A 15,159-nucleotide genomic window follows, 5' to 3' on the forward strand; every position below is an offset into this window, starting at 1 on the left:
TAAAAAAAACTATAATATTTTCATAAAATATATTATGGTAAATTTTCATAAAATAAATAATTCAATGAAAAATTAATTTACTATTTGCATAAATACTCAATAATCACCCATGGTAGTTTTATTTAATGGAAAATCTATGGTCTGGATGGGTTTGTGGTACTGACGCTACCATAGGAGACCCAATGGGCCAATAACTTATAACTGATCGGTTAGAAAAACACATTCCCTAGTTTTTCTTTTACTTGAATGCATTGAAGAACATTCTCTTTGTTTAAATCCTCTTCAACTTGTTCCGCAGCGCTACCCTAAGCATTGGGATTAGGGCTTTTAACTAGTAAATATTGCAGAATTAAGGAGCCACGTCAATCCTAATGTGTCTGCAATCTGCTACACCTCATTTTGATTGATTCATCATCAACTTAATCTGTGAATAATCTTTGAATTCGATCACAGATTAAGTTTCGTTTCTTCGAGTTGGAGGAATCTGCAATCTGTTTTCCCTCGCTCTCCTCCCATCCATTCAATTAGAGGTGAGCCACTACGTCGTAACTCTTTTTTTCATTGATTTGACTGATTTGCATTCCGTGAATTTCAATGGAATGCCGTGGCGAGGTTCTTCATTATCAGTCACCACATGTGTATTTCAATTCTTGTTAGAACTGTAATTACATTTGCCAGATCGTACACAAATTTACTTATATTAATTTGGTTTGTTTATGTTTAGATCTAAATCTCGTCACTGCGGCATCATTCCCTCCGTAAGAAAACTCGCAATTCTTGACTGGTACGACAATCTTTCAATACTCCCTCTCTACCGTGAAGATTGTGTTGTCCATTCTTGATTGTCAATATCTAATATTTTTACTATTATCTTCTTTCAATCTGGTTGAAAAGGATAGTAGTTTGTTCTATTTGTCACACATCATGATGGTTAAGTTGAAAATCGCTCTGCCAAACAATTCTCAGGAGTTGTTTTGCAAGCATTGTTGTTTTGTGATTTCTTATTGCTTTTAAATGATGCTTCTTCTGAACCCTCTTTGCTTTTTTATGCATATCGTATACCTTAATGTAAGTTAGTTATTAGCTTCATTGCATCAATTATAATATACCCATCCAATCCAAAGAGTGTTGAGAAACGAAATCTGGAATTGTTCTCAAACGGAAAATGGAGCTACCCTTTGCATAATTCATATTTTTATAATGTTTATAAGTTTATAGGGAAATTTTCTTGGCTATATAAGGGAAAGAAGCTAAATTAAGTAGAACAATATGCCTTTTCTAACCCTTTTCATGTCATTTATGTCTTGTATAAAATAACTAACGCAAGACTTTTCTATCCATAATGGCTTATTCGGTTCTCCTAATTACAAAGCATTTTTCTCTTAATCTCTATTTAAAAACATCATATTTTAAATCCTCCACGTACCATTTTTAATCCCTTCAACGAGAATTAAAAGAGAGTAAAGATTATATGTGTTGGCACTAAAAGCAAATATTTATAGGTATAGGGACCAAAAGAGAGTTTTTAAAACTATAGGAACCAAATGAAATATTAAACTTAGAATTTATATTGTTGTTTCCAGCAAAGTTGTTGTGATAAGACTGTTGATGTCAATACTTCATGTTTTTTCGGTTTATTTTATCGGAAGGGAGAGCATTTACTTCCTGTTCACAGCGGCCGATTTCCTCCTCTTTTAGTCAAACATTTTCCTACTTATGTGTTATAACTACAAGGTCTATAGAAATATAAAATGACTAGAGAGTTCTTCTTGACGCTGCTGCTTCCCTGAAGACACAGATTGATAACAATAGAGACTTGGGTATTAGAGTGCTTAAGTTTTTCATATGAAGTAGTAAGAGATATTCGATGGAGTAGTTAAATGGTTTGGTTCTCCTCTTTTACCGGGCACGTTTTTAGGGAGAGTTTTGCTTGTCTTCAGATGCTTATAACATAACTTTGTATAGCTTCATGGTTGGTATTCCTTATTAGGATGTATCGGTGCTTAATATTTTTGGACAATGTATGTTTAAACTTTGCCATTATACACTATCGAATTTAATATTATATATATATATATATATATATATATATATATATATATATATATATATATATATATATATATTAATGCAGCCAACAAATCATGAATGGCCTACTTTGCATGAAAAGAAGGCAGGGATTTCTTTTTACCTAGGGTTTTCCTCGTTAGTTTTTTTTTTGTGTGGATCATGGTGAGTTTCTTCTTCTGTTAGTTTGCCATATTGGAAGATAAATTCTTATAAGAAAGCCTTTTTAGGTTGTCATCTTCAGGCCAATTCTCCCCCTTGCATTCTAACATTAAGTACAAACTCATGGCAAAGCTAAACTTACCTCAGAAGCCTCATATTATTTCACAAACCTTGTGTTTGCATTTATGGTTTACTTAAATGTTTCATTTGCTTTTAAAACTAGATACTGTTTTAACATTTCTCTGAATTGTTAAATGTTTAGTACTTGCTGAACCTATTTATCGACTGTTATGCACTTGTTCCAGCTAGAGATGTTGAAGTTCGTAGAGAAAGCTATCAAATCCAAGTGATAAATTGCGCCATCAAATAAAAATCTTGTCATCTTATATACAACTCAAGTAAGTTGACAGCCTAACTACTGAGTTTGAGTAATATTTGAAGTTGTAATGCATTTTAAAAACGAAATTTTTAGAAGATACATCTTATTTATGATATATTTTTCATTATATTCTTAACGCTGCTGTAAATAATTTCAAATTTCAAGATAATAAAACAAACATAGAACAAAGTTGTCATTTTCGATTCATATACGTTGAGCTCCATAAAGCCAAGCTGTACTGACTGCAGGCCTAAAGCTCTCAAAAAACAGAGGCTTCAAAACATTCAACTGGCCCCATTCACAAAATCCTAGCTGAAGACGACTAATAACTATACAGATACATATACAAAAAGCTATACACTCAACGTACACCAAAATTCACAGTTATGTTACATGAAACTGTTGGAGCTGCTGCCTCATCTCTGCAAGATGAGTTGAATATACAGGTTTCGTTCGGTTCCTCAACAGATGATGGTGATCTTTTTGTTTCCTCACGGTACACGTTGACACACCTCATGCAAACAAACTTAGAAGGCATGCCATCAGAATTATCAATTCCAGCGCATCTGGTATGCTGCCAAACGCCACAGGTATCACATGCTAACATTTTCTCTCCGTCATCATCCTTGGCTCCACAAGTGCAATCAACCTTCCACACCTCAGTTCCTCGTTCCATTCGGAATCTGCTTAGCCCATGTTTTGCTGGGCATTTACCTTGAATGCGGACTGATCCACTTGTTCCAAGCAAGAACTTCACGGTGAGGGAGTCACTGATTGACCCATATCCTAGGAGTTCTTCAGCTTGAAACCTCTTATACATTGCATACACCTCTTGGAAAGCACTAGTGGCTTCGCTCTTGAGCTCAGCAACGGTAGCATTCAAAGGCAACACTATAAGCTCTGGCGGTGGGGATGGATCGTCCTTAGGCTGATCAGAAAGTTCGACATGACACCACAACCTGATAACAGAAGGCAGTTCGATGGCCATTTCATATGGCTTGTAATCTTTCATAAACTGTTTACAGTCAAGGAGCTTCCTGGCTGAATCAGCAACCCTTTTCCTCATAATCCTAGGTCTGTATGACATCATTTTGTCAGGATGTATTATCGAGTCGAATAAAAATGTCAAGTCAGAGATCAGTTGCCTTTCAGTAGGATAGCTTGAATATGTATTTAGACCATTACTCATAGGCCCCAACCTGTTATTGAGAATATATTCAACACATGCTTTAGTTACATTAATTAAGATGTAATTGACAAAAGCAATGCCTTCTTCAATCTCACCTGAACTCGATTGCACAGGAAACGGGATTACATCGTGAACAAACTACCATCCCATTGGCTGCTAATTTCCCAGGGAAGTGCTTAAGACAGTAGTCAAGAAGCTGTGGAGATGAAACACCCCTGCATACTGCACCCTTCAGAGCACGACTTGTCACCCATTTAGACTCGTTACACGCACCTGATGCAATCAATACCTTGACAAGAGCACATTGCACCTCTTCAACATCTTTTCCCGTCCACGTACACAACAAATTACTGGTCTGCTTAAAAGTTTTCATGGCTATTGGCTTACGGCATTCACGAATCAACATCAACAAAAAAGAGAAGAGATCTTGAATGTTTAGAAGTTCTGTTTCTGCCAAAGACTGGTAAAGAGAAATAATACACTCCAGGCGGCTTCGTGGTCCCCGTCCATGAAATGAAAATGATGACAAGGGCATACTTGACAGGGTATTCACTGCGTTTTTGTAGGCATCTTGGGTGAGAGCATAGCTGCCTGTTCCAAATTCATAAGCCCAATTACCATACCAGGAATGTCCTTTCGTGATCGCATGAAGCAATCGGTATTCCAGCCCGAATTTCTTGGACAAGTCCATCACACTAACCTTCCTGCTCAAGTATACAACACAATTATCAAATTTTAAAAAATGGGGTCGTGCCCATCCTGAAGCCAAATGTGAGATAAAAGTTATTCAAACCTCACAGAAATTGAAGTACATAGCCTGTCCCAGAAATCCATAATATCAGATCCAGATAGAAGCTTAGAGCCACCTTCTCTTCCACTTAGAGTAAGCAGGTGACCATAACCATTGGAATGGACCACACCATGAAGAAGATGGGTGTTATCTTCAATCTGATTATACACCCAGTCCTCAAGGTCATCCACAGTGATAGCAAAGTTACACGATTTACAGCTGCAGCCATGGAAGACTAGGTATTATGCATTCAAATATCTCACATAAAATGTTTTAATGGAATAAATGAAAAGACTTTTATTATACCTTGTTTCAGATAATTGGAGAAGGTTTCCACATCTTGAACAAGGTCTTTGATACGGTTCGATTGCATTACTTGCAGCCCTTATTATGAAATGATATCGCTTTCGACAAACCGGATGCCCACTCCACCCTTTGTTTTTTTCAACAAAAAGTCAGCATTAGAGCACAACCATACATCTCCATAGACCCCATATGAAAATATATATCAATAATATCTGTTTTCCCACTAACAATATTGTTATTAATTATTACATTATTAATACTAAATTATTATAAATTATAAATATACATACATAAAAAAAATTGGCAAAATATATTACAGTATTCGACCTACAAAGAAACGGGGAAAAAAAATACTGTAAAGTTTATTGTTTAATTTTCAGCCCAAGTTCTGGGAGGGAAGAAAAAATCAGGTAGAGTTGGAGACTCTACATACTAACTTATGGAACAAGTTGTAAACACAGTGAAAAAATAGAATTAAAATTAACTGCCTGTTTAATTTGATTTTAAGCTAATGAGAAATGCATGGGTCTAGAGTCAGTGAGTCACAAACTCGGCGAGTGGGCTCACCAACGACTCGGCACTGGTCACAATAAACAGAAGTGCGAGAACGAGTAACATCCTCCTCAACAATGTCAAGAGTGACAACAGAAGGTGAGAGATCGGGCCCATCAACGAGGTCTCCGACACGGAACAAGATCTGCCACGTCATAAGAGACGGAAATAAAGAGGGAGGGAAAGTGATGCGCGCGTGGTCTGAGAGAAAGCGTTGGACACAGGTCCGAAAGGGTTGGCCGGAGGAGACGTCGGCGGTGGCCGGAAAAGTGAGGAAATCATAGAGATCAACTGTGACTCTCCTCTTCATCCTCTTGGATGGTCTCTCGTTGACTACCATGGTCCGGTGTGGAAGGTTAAGAGAAGATTAGGAAAAAGAGATCTGATAGATAAGAGGGTGACAAAGTATGTTTGTGAGAGAAGAGAGTATGGAAAACAGAAAAGACAGCAGCAGTGTGGGTGGGAGGAGTAGAAGAAGGCGCTGGTTGCTAGGGTTAGATGAATGGTTTATTTTTGCATATATCCACTTTTTCTGATGGCATATTTGTCATTTTCCCCTTAGTTATGGCGGTTCACTTTCCCTTTCTCTCTCAACTGCCTTTTCAATTTTCACACCTTTTCATTGTTCTTTTTTTTGCTATCTATGACAATAAATATTTTTAATTATATAGATTCAAGTTATAAAACTTCTATATCTCAATAACTTACTTAACATAATATTCATATTTTTAAGGCTTTTAAATATAAATGATTTTGACTATAAAAATAGAGATTTACATGTAAATTCATATATGCATAGTTTATAATTTATTAGATATACTTGTATTGGACATATTATCCTATAAATCTTTATGATTATTTTCACATATAATAGTATTTTATTAATTAAAGCTTAAATCATTATCAATCAAATATTATCTTATTTGTCTTAATTATGATTTGAAATATCTGAATAAAAACTTAACTTTAAAATCTTATGTGTTTTTATTTATAACTAAAAAAATCATAGTACTTAGTAGAATAATTTTATAGTTTAAAAGGAGCTACATGAATATGGTAATTTAGACACCAAATTTTGACATGATAACTATTCATATTATATTATTTTTTATTTTTTACTTTTTATGATAATAAAATTAATATTATAATAATACATATAAATAACATTTATAATTATAACATAAATCCTTTTTATTTATTTTATAGATAGTTTTTTTAATTAAAAATAATTAATATAATTTTAAAAATTGGTAAATTTACAAAAAAATTAAATAAAAAGTAAATAATCATTTAAGTAATAAAATTGATAGTATAATTATTTTAATTTAAAAACAGGTATTTATCGAAGAATAAATTCAAAAAACTACTAAAAGAATAAAATTATATAATAATATAAATAATGTTTTTAAAAAGTTATTTTAATTGACTTAAATGTTTAAACATTAAGATAATGTTATGTATTTATATTAATTATGTTTTATTTTTTTCATATATATATATATATATATATATATATATATATATATATATATATATATATATATATATATATATATATATATATATATATATTGTGACGAAATTTTTTAACAATATTATTATGATAAAAGTATGTGATATATTTTTTTCATGATAACTTTCACTCTTAGTAAGAAATAAAGATTGTGATCATCTACATTTTTATTTACACAAAGAGAGCACTATTTTTTATTATTGCAATTAATAAAAAGTATTATTTAAATTTAATTTTATTGATTTAATAAGTAATTTTATATGAGATGATAATTATTTTAGTTTAGGAAACGAGATAACCGGTAAAATAAATACAAATAGTATATAACGTCTTTTCAGTCAAAATATAATGAATTGTTATTAAATATTATAATTAAAAATTTACAAAAAAAATTAATATTTAAAATATATTTCAATTTTTTGTAAATTTGTAATGTTTGAAATATTAAAAGGACAGAGACAAATTATAATTATATATAAAACTATAAAAATATTTTTTTATAATTATAATTAAAATAAATGTATTTCACTAATAATAACAAAAATAATAAATATGATAAAAAATCATATTCAGTTTGATAATTTGTTTAGAAATTATCTTCAAATATATTATTTCGTCCACTAATTATAATTTAAATATTATTAATGATCAAATATATCCTGTATCTTATATCTAGATATATTATAGAGATAAAATATTTGCTTTTGATTTATATATATATATATATATATATATATATATATATATATATATATATATATATATATATTGTAAAAGATCAAATTGCATTATAGTTATCAAGTGTGGACTTAATTTTATTTAAAATTTTATTTATTGTATTCAACTATGTGTTAATCAACATTATTTATTAAATTAATTTTGAATTTTAAATATTATCAACCAATAAAATCGATTTTTTTAAAAAATTGATCTTTTTAATAAAAAAAAATTAGTGCCTGTACTATTTACTAAGGCAAGTATTAAATGAATAATAATGTGAAAATATTTGGATTTATTAGTAATCAAAATTTGAAAAGTTAATGGAGAGTAACCTTTAAATTAAACATGTGGTGATTAACTATGTCAATGCATGTTATTATGAATAGCTTACGTGTCACTGGGAGAATAAGAATGAAAAGAAACAGCGGGTAACAATAGAATTGGAATTAAGGCGGTTCTGATTCGCATCTTAATAAATGAGCGCCTTCTCACAAATTTTTTGAATTTTCATTCTCCCCGGGAGATTTTAATGTTGGAGCATTTTGGGTGGTAATATTGGAAAAGAAAGTGCTAGAAATGTAAGTGCAGCCACACATAAGACACAAAGTATGTTAAAATGAATTTTGAAATTTGATTTTTTTTTCATCATAGATTTTCAAAATTTAATTATTTATGATTTTTTTATCAAAATTATAATTATATAAAATTTTTTATCGAATATTATTATGGGATTTTATACATCTCGTATCACAGGCCAAATTCTGAAAATTAATTTAGAATTTCATCACAAAATGTAGTTAAAATTATAGATCTTAGTTCATCACTTTGGAAAAAAAAAACATACCAATAAATAAACTATTAACTACATTGAAAAAAAAACATACCAATAAATAAACTATTAACTACTTTAAATTAACAAAAATATTTGGATAAATTCATCACTTTTGAATATCTTGCATTAACAACTGCAAATCACCTTCACACAACTTTACACAACTTCAGTCAGTTGAGAAAATGAAAAACCATAATGGGAAAATAAGGGTTATACACAACTTCAATATTTCAATTTGAACAAAATAAAAATGAAGAATGTGAAGATAGATATAATAATTATCTATTTATTAAATATATTTTTAAAAGATAAAATTAGAAATGCAATAAAAGTTGGTGGTACAGGAAGAAAACTCTTATTAAGTGTATTTGTAAAAGTTAAGTTTGATTTAACTTAACTTTTTCAACTTAAAGTAGTTGAACATAACTTGGTCTGTGTTCAGATACTCTTATTTTAAAAGTACTTTTGTTCAAATGATAGTTGTTTGGATAATATTAATTTTATTGCAGTTTACAAAATTTAGCAATTATGTTTAAAACTTACAATACCAAACAGTGTATTGATTATCAGATTTGGTCCATCGACTTGGAACTTAGTGTTTCCTTTCCCATCAATACCATTTTAGTCTACACAACCTGCCAGAAGGAATTGTTACTTCATCATCATGTGATAAATAGTTTCTCTGAATCAACAACAAACGAGCTATTAACAACATATATTTCATTTTTTCATGGACTTTTTCATACAATAGACTTTATCCTAACTTGGAGATTTATGGTATTTCACCTAATGTCTTAACTAAAAGAGACATTTTCAACGTTCTAATATCATTTTGTTAAAAACTCGAAGCTCCTGAAATGAGAACTACGACAATTTAGAATGGGAGTTGAAAGGCTCTATTATTAAATAACAACCATGAATAAAATGGCTTTATAGTTTACACTAACCTTACAACATATTAATAAAATCAATAGATACCAACCATATGTTACATTACATCACCTAAATGGCAACAAATTTGAGTACTGAAGCCATAACACCTAAAAACTACTAATTTATTAACATGACTAACATGGTGTGAGGGTTTTGGACTTGGAATATAAAATATTAATGATCATGATATACAATAGAATAGTATTTGAAATTATATGAATATCCAAAGCTTGATGTTCCTATAGATTTCCACAATGATAACGGGAATGCCAATCGGGGTCTCTAAATAGAGTGGACATGATTGCAAGGATAATGAATCTGATTATGGATGATGTTGTGTCAAGCTTCTTACCAACAAGGAAAGAATGAAAAGAGAGCCAAAAGTTTCTCATTTTCCTTTCTTTCACATATTGATCAAACGCTTCCTCTGCCATTGCACTGTTTATTGCCGTTTCCTCTGTCTTGTTCTTATTATCGAACACCTTCTGTGCAAGACATCTAGCAAGAACAATGGCATCTTCTATGGAGGCTGAGCCACCCTGTGCAACAAATGGGCCTGTGGGATGCATTGCATCACCAGCAATTGTTACCGTTCCTTTCCTGAAGTTGTTGAAGAGCAAGTCCCACGGTGGCCTATACTTCAACTCGGTGAGATGCAAGAAGCTCAACTTGCTATTTCTCATCATTTCCATCGCCTCTTCTGGGAAACCTTTCATTGACTCCATCAACGATTGTCTAATGAGCACTGGGTCTTTCCAGATTTTTGAATCTGCTTTTAAAGCAAAAATAATTCTCAGGTTTAATCAAAATGATGATGAAGAACCTCTAACATGTATGTATTATGTATAAGATAAAAGAAGTTGGTGACCTTTAGAAGTCCTTAGCCTTGTCACAAACCAATAAACAAGTTTGTCTGTCACTGGAAGCCTTCCAAGTTGGACTTGACCTTTGCTCATCATCACAAATTCACTGGAAAATCGATGACCATTTGGATAATTTGTGAAGCCTCGTGCAACACTCGTAGAGAAGAGCCTGAGCGTGGTTCGGTGTAACCCAAACATGCTTGCAATGGCAGAATTCACACCATCACATCCAATAACAACCTGATATATCAGTATATATAAATATAAACCTGTTACATGCATATTTGCTGGTCTGTAATCGCATTACATCAATTTACTGCATAATGATTCAATTGCTTTCAATTTTGAAACAGGCATTTTCACCTTCCTAAAAGAGAAAGAAAATATTAATGTAGAAAACACAGAAATATACCTTAGCTTGAAGAACACTTCCATTGCTAAGCATAAGGTGTGGAAACTTTGTTACAGGATCTAATTCGACAGAAAGCACTTGACAATTGGTACGTATAGTCCCTGTTGGTAAATTATCGGCCATGACTTTCACCAGATCAGTGCGCTTTAAACAACGAAATTCCTTGTTAACACTGTTCCATTTATTACCAAAATCAAGTTAACTATATGATATTTATTTCACACAATATTTACTAGTGTTATCACTCTACGACTCACCCGAATGGAAATTCCATTGGCTCAACCTCGTTAAGAGATACGAATCTTCCCCTGAAAACATACATTTTTGTCATTTTTTTGGGTAAATGATATGAGATAAAAATGTTAGTTTTTATACCTGTTCAAAAATTAAAATTTACATTTATCTATAAACCAGAGCTTAAATATACACTAAATACCGAAGAATGATAAGTTTTTTTTTTTGTTTGTATATAAATAGAAATAGTAAGTTAAATATAGACAGAGTTTGAATATTTAAAACAAAAGTATTATGCTATATTTCTTTCAATTAATTTATACGATCTCTAGTAATTTAGTTTGATACTCCTCTATTCATATATTTGTTTATTGTACGTAAATTAAGAAATCTCACAAAAAATATGTGTAGATTAAGGAAAGTCAATTAACATATTTTTGGATTAAAATGTTATTATCAATCCGATTTTCCAAGTTTCCAACCAAATTCATAAATTGCATTATAAATTGTCAAGTAAATGATAAATTGAATCACAACACAAAATTATTATTATTATTATTTTATTTAAATTAAGGGTATAATTCGATTAAAACTAGGTCTTAGCTTTCTAATAAATCAATAATAATATGGAAGCATGTTAAAAAATTTACCACACTTGCTAGCCCTTTTGGTGTGAACAAGGATAAAGTTCCATAATTAACAATTGATAATTTTAACATGTAAGAATAAAGATAAAAGTAAATTTTGCTGTCATATGTACAATTAAGAATTTATTTGGACCACTTGTAGAATAAATTTTATCATGCAATAAATTATAGCTTTTTTCAATGAAAGTGTTGAACTTATTGAAATATGTTTTAAACTCATCTTATTAATAATCAATTTTTAATATATTTTCTCTTATATATATATATATATATATATAATTAATCAATGTGTACAAGTCTAAATGTTAATAAGTGATTCAAAAACAAATAAAATAATATTTTTTAAGTATAATTCAGTTCTACAAAATTAATTTATAAAATAATATTTATATTAAGTTATATATTTTAAACTGATTTTATTATTAACTAACGTAGAACTTCTAACCAAATATTTTATATATATATATATATATATATATATATATATATATATATATTATTTTCTTAGATGTTTACATTATTATTTTTTTAACGAGGGTTAGATTTTATAGGAATAATTTGTGTAATATATGAAGAGAGTGCAACATATGTGAATATGTTACCTTTGAATTTGAATAGCAGTTTCTCTAAGTGTTGAACCAATGCCAAGCTCATCAAGTGCACGCCACCCATTTGCCTGCACAATTATAGCTGCTCCTGTTGCTCGAACAATCTCTGATCTTTCTAACACCACACTTTTAATTCTCTTTCTGAAGATAATTAAGTTAATATAAATGGAATCTCGAATGCCATGGAAGAAACAAATAATGCATCAAATCATGACTTACCTCCTCAATTACTTTCAGAATTATAAATCCTAACATTCTCGGATAACAGTTTTAGATTAGGGATTTAAAAAAGTATATAGGATAAACAAATGAAAATGTGGATATTGCATTTTTCTATCCCTAAATATTTCTATGAAAAAATGAAACTAACTTTTTTTTTATGAGCTAAATTTTATTTTTTATATGCAGTAAAATCAATTTTTAAACGAGTTTATGTAATACAAGAATGGTACAAAAATGATTTTTCTTATTAAATATAAAATAAATTATGTTCGATAAGAAGGTTATCCAGCGTTATCATCTTCTTCAACAATTCATCTGCACTATGTTAAGAAAACTGGTATGCTTCGTTTTAAAAAATATTTAGGGAGAAATTTATAAATACACATTCATTCAAAGAGCATGTAGCGTTATTAGAGCTCTTTCTTTTCATACGATTATCTAAGCTAATGCAATATTGTTTACCTTCTGGAAATGCAAAATTAAACAAATGTTAATTAAGAGAATGGGAATTGTTGAAGAGATGAATGATATTGAATTGCGAATAGAAGAAGAAAACGATAACGATGAAGAAGAAGAAGAAGAAGAGAAAACCTGTGAAGAGCAAGGGCTGTTGCAAGGCCGCAAATACCAGCTCCGACGATCACGATCTCCGCATCAACATCTGTATCCATCTTCTTCCCCTTTCCTTCCTATTTAACAGATTCAAATACATTTTCAACACACTTATCTCTGTTTCCACTTACTTTTTATAGCCTCATTTCTCAATACCACCACCATTCCACTTTGCATAAATTAAACAATACAACAACACTCTTTTCATTTTTTAAATATCTCAATACTTTATTACAAAATCCTTATTTTTTTACTCCTCACACCACAATACAATTTACATGAAACATTAATATTAATATATTATTAATTTTAATATATCCAATTCATTAACACGTTTTAAATTGCATTTAAGACTCAAAAGCATTTTACCATTGCGTTATAGTTTAACTAAATTTTCAAATTGATTCCAAGTTTGATAAAAATGTTCTTTGGTAATCTTGAACATAAGTGTAAATAAATAATTATTTAATCTATTAAATGTGCCAATGTTTTATTAGTTTAAAAAGTCTATCATTTTAAATTTCTTTTGATTGAAATTCACTTTAGATTTAAAAGTTGTCAGTGCGGAATTCGGATCCTATGCAAATTAACAACGTACTTTATTCTCAAAATTTAAGAATTAAATAATTTGTTTAGTCACTAATAAAAATAATGGTAACATGATTTTTTTTCGATAATAATATAAAAATTGTAATTAAGCATTAATATTAATATTATATGTAACATAGTAATTTAACATTGTTAATTAAATACGTAATTAATTTGTTACGAGGGCCAAAATTATAAATGAACAAAAATTATAACACTAAAATGATTTTAAGTCTTATAGTTTAAGAGAGTACATTAGATATAAAAGTATAATATATTTTTAGTGTATTATTTGCCAAACAACTACAATATCAATAAATAATGTTATATTGTTATTTAGGAATGTATATCAAAATTATTAGTTATTATTGTAGCAGTATCAGTTACTTCATACATGATTATTAAATTTGATGAGAATGTAATAGTGTAGAGTTTCAACCACTTCATTTTGTCAAAATTGTTGAATCATGTATGAAATTTGTGAAAATTATTTCACCACTATACATAGATGAAAAAAAAAATCGCAAAAGTATGAAATTTATTATTAATTAAAAAAAATTAAAGTCCAAGTATATGAAACGAATCAGTATTTTCAATCCATATATTTTATGCAAAACAAGTTAGCCCTACTTACATATTGCAAACCAAAACCAAACCAAGTACAGATTGAACTTAAAGAGAACAAGACAACTCACCCTAACTAAAAGTTTTGATACTTTTTCATCTCCTAAGAGATTTTCATTTGACACAATTTCCTTACTTTCAAAGTCAAAATAATTTAGAGGTAATATTCTCACATAAAAAAGAGTAGCATATTGTAGGTAGATGTTAAAGGTGTGATTGTTTGACTATGAAAATATTTGTTACTCATACTACTTATTAAGAAGTATGTACGTATGTATTCCATTCATTGCTTACAACACTTTCAAACATGACCGTATCAAACACGTGAAGATTGATAATTTTTTTTCAACAAAATATTCTAAATTTTTTCGATTTGAAGATTAATTGACAAATATTCTTGTAAAAGTAGTGACAAACCAGGTTTCAAATATGATTAAATATATTTGTATAAAAAAATATATTTATAAATAAAATAAAATATATTTATAGTGACGAAAAACTAAAATTTATCCATCTCAAAATTTATTCATTTTAATCCTCAAATTTCGAATACAAATTTTAAACCTAATAATTTTAAATTTTTTTGATATATTAGACAATATTTGAAGTTAATATCTGAAATAAAATATGTCAAATGTAAACTAATTATATGCAGACACCATTTGATATAAAAAAAATTAACATTGTTAAATTAAGATAATTATATCTACTTACTTTTAAAATTGAAAGACAAAATGTATAAGAATTTAAAGCATTTGACATCCAAATTTAAAGCTATAAATAAATTTGACCCTTATAAATATAAGAATCATAAACTTAAATAAAAATAAAAAGGACTGGTCAGCATATTTGAAAAGGCGTGAAGTTTGCATTCGTTTGACTAGGAAAAGGTTTTGGGGCCATCCA

General features: G+C 29.6%; 2 protein-coding genes and 1 long non-coding RNA gene across 4 annotated transcripts; 1 reads left to right on the plus strand and 2 right to left on the minus strand.

Annotated features, from left to right (window-relative positions):
* Positions 1-225: 225 nt before the first annotated feature.
* On the plus strand, positions 226-2,997 carry LOC124840559 (uncharacterized). Its single transcript, XR_007029051.2, has 4 exons — positions 226-530; positions 725-784; positions 2,535-2,627; positions 2,857-2,997. It is a non-coding gene; the product is annotated as an uncharacterized LOC124840559 (long non-coding RNA).
* On the minus strand, positions 2,789-6,053 carry LOC148192857 (PHD finger protein At1g33420-like). Its single transcript, XM_088098937.1, has 5 exons — positions 5,461-6,053; positions 4,894-5,020; positions 4,591-4,806; positions 3,893-4,501; positions 2,789-3,807 (listed from the first exon to the last, which is right to left on the minus strand). The coding sequence occupies exons 1-5, from the start codon at positions 5,783-5,785 to the stop codon at positions 2,970-2,972; spliced, it is 2,115 nt and encodes a 704-aa protein (XP_087955063.1). The 5' UTR covers positions 5,786-6,053; the 3' UTR covers positions 2,789-2,969.
* A 3,337-nt stretch (positions 6,054-9,390) lies between these two features.
* LOC124840557 (monooxygenase 1-like) lies at positions 9,391-13,136 on the minus strand. 2 transcript variants are annotated; one of them, XM_088099566.1, is made up of 6 exons: positions 13,021-13,136; positions 12,202-12,348; positions 10,976-11,026; positions 10,719-10,819; positions 10,312-10,546; positions 9,391-10,212 (listed from the first exon to the last, which is right to left on the minus strand). In XM_088099566.1, the coding sequence occupies exons 2-6, from the start codon at positions 12,269-12,271 to the stop codon at positions 9,683-9,685; spliced, it is 987 nt and encodes a 328-aa protein (XP_087955692.1). In that variant the 5' UTR covers positions 12,272-12,348; positions 13,021-13,136; the 3' UTR covers positions 9,391-9,682. The 2 variants fall into 2 exon arrangements, with proteins under 2 accessions (XP_087955692.1, XP_087955691.1); XM_088099565.1 differs by having other exon boundaries at positions 10,719-10,890; positions 13,021-13,135.
* Between the last annotated feature and the right edge of the window lie 2,023 nt (positions 13,137-15,159).

This window comes from Vigna umbellata, chromosome 9 (genome assembly GCF_029865625.1).
Source record: "Vigna umbellata cultivar VRB3 chromosome 9, Vumbellata_1.0, whole genome shotgun sequence".
Classification (NCBI taxonomy): domain Eukaryota; kingdom Viridiplantae; phylum Streptophyta; class Magnoliopsida; order Fabales; family Fabaceae; genus Vigna; species Vigna umbellata.

Excerpts from the sequence above, each read along its gene's own strand:
- LOC148192857 (XM_088098937.1), bottom strand. The coding sequence starts at position 5,785 with ATGGTAGTCAACGAGAGACCATCCAAGAGGATGAAGAGGAGAGTCACA. Across the intron at positions 4,807-4,893 it reads CTCCAATTATCTGAAACAAG|CTGTAAATCGTGTAACTTTG; the intron begins GTATAATAAAAG and ends CCATGGCTGCAG. Across the intron at positions 3,808-3,892 it reads TCCTGTGCAATCGAGTTCAG|GTTGGGGCCTATGAGTAATG; the intron begins GTGAGATTGAAG and ends TCTCAATAACAG.
- LOC124840557 (XM_088099565.1), bottom strand. The coding sequence starts at position 13,100 with ATGGATACAGATGTTGATGCGGAGATCGTGATCGTCGGAGCTGGTATT. Across the intron at positions 11,027-12,201 it reads ACTGCTATTCAAATTCAAAG|GGGAAGATTCGTATCTCTTA; the intron begins GTAACATATTCA and ends GTATGTTTTCAG. Across the intron at positions 10,891-10,975 it reads CCAATGGAATTTCCATTCGG|TGTTAACAAGGAATTTCGTT; the intron begins GTGAGTCGTAGA and ends TAAATGGAACAG.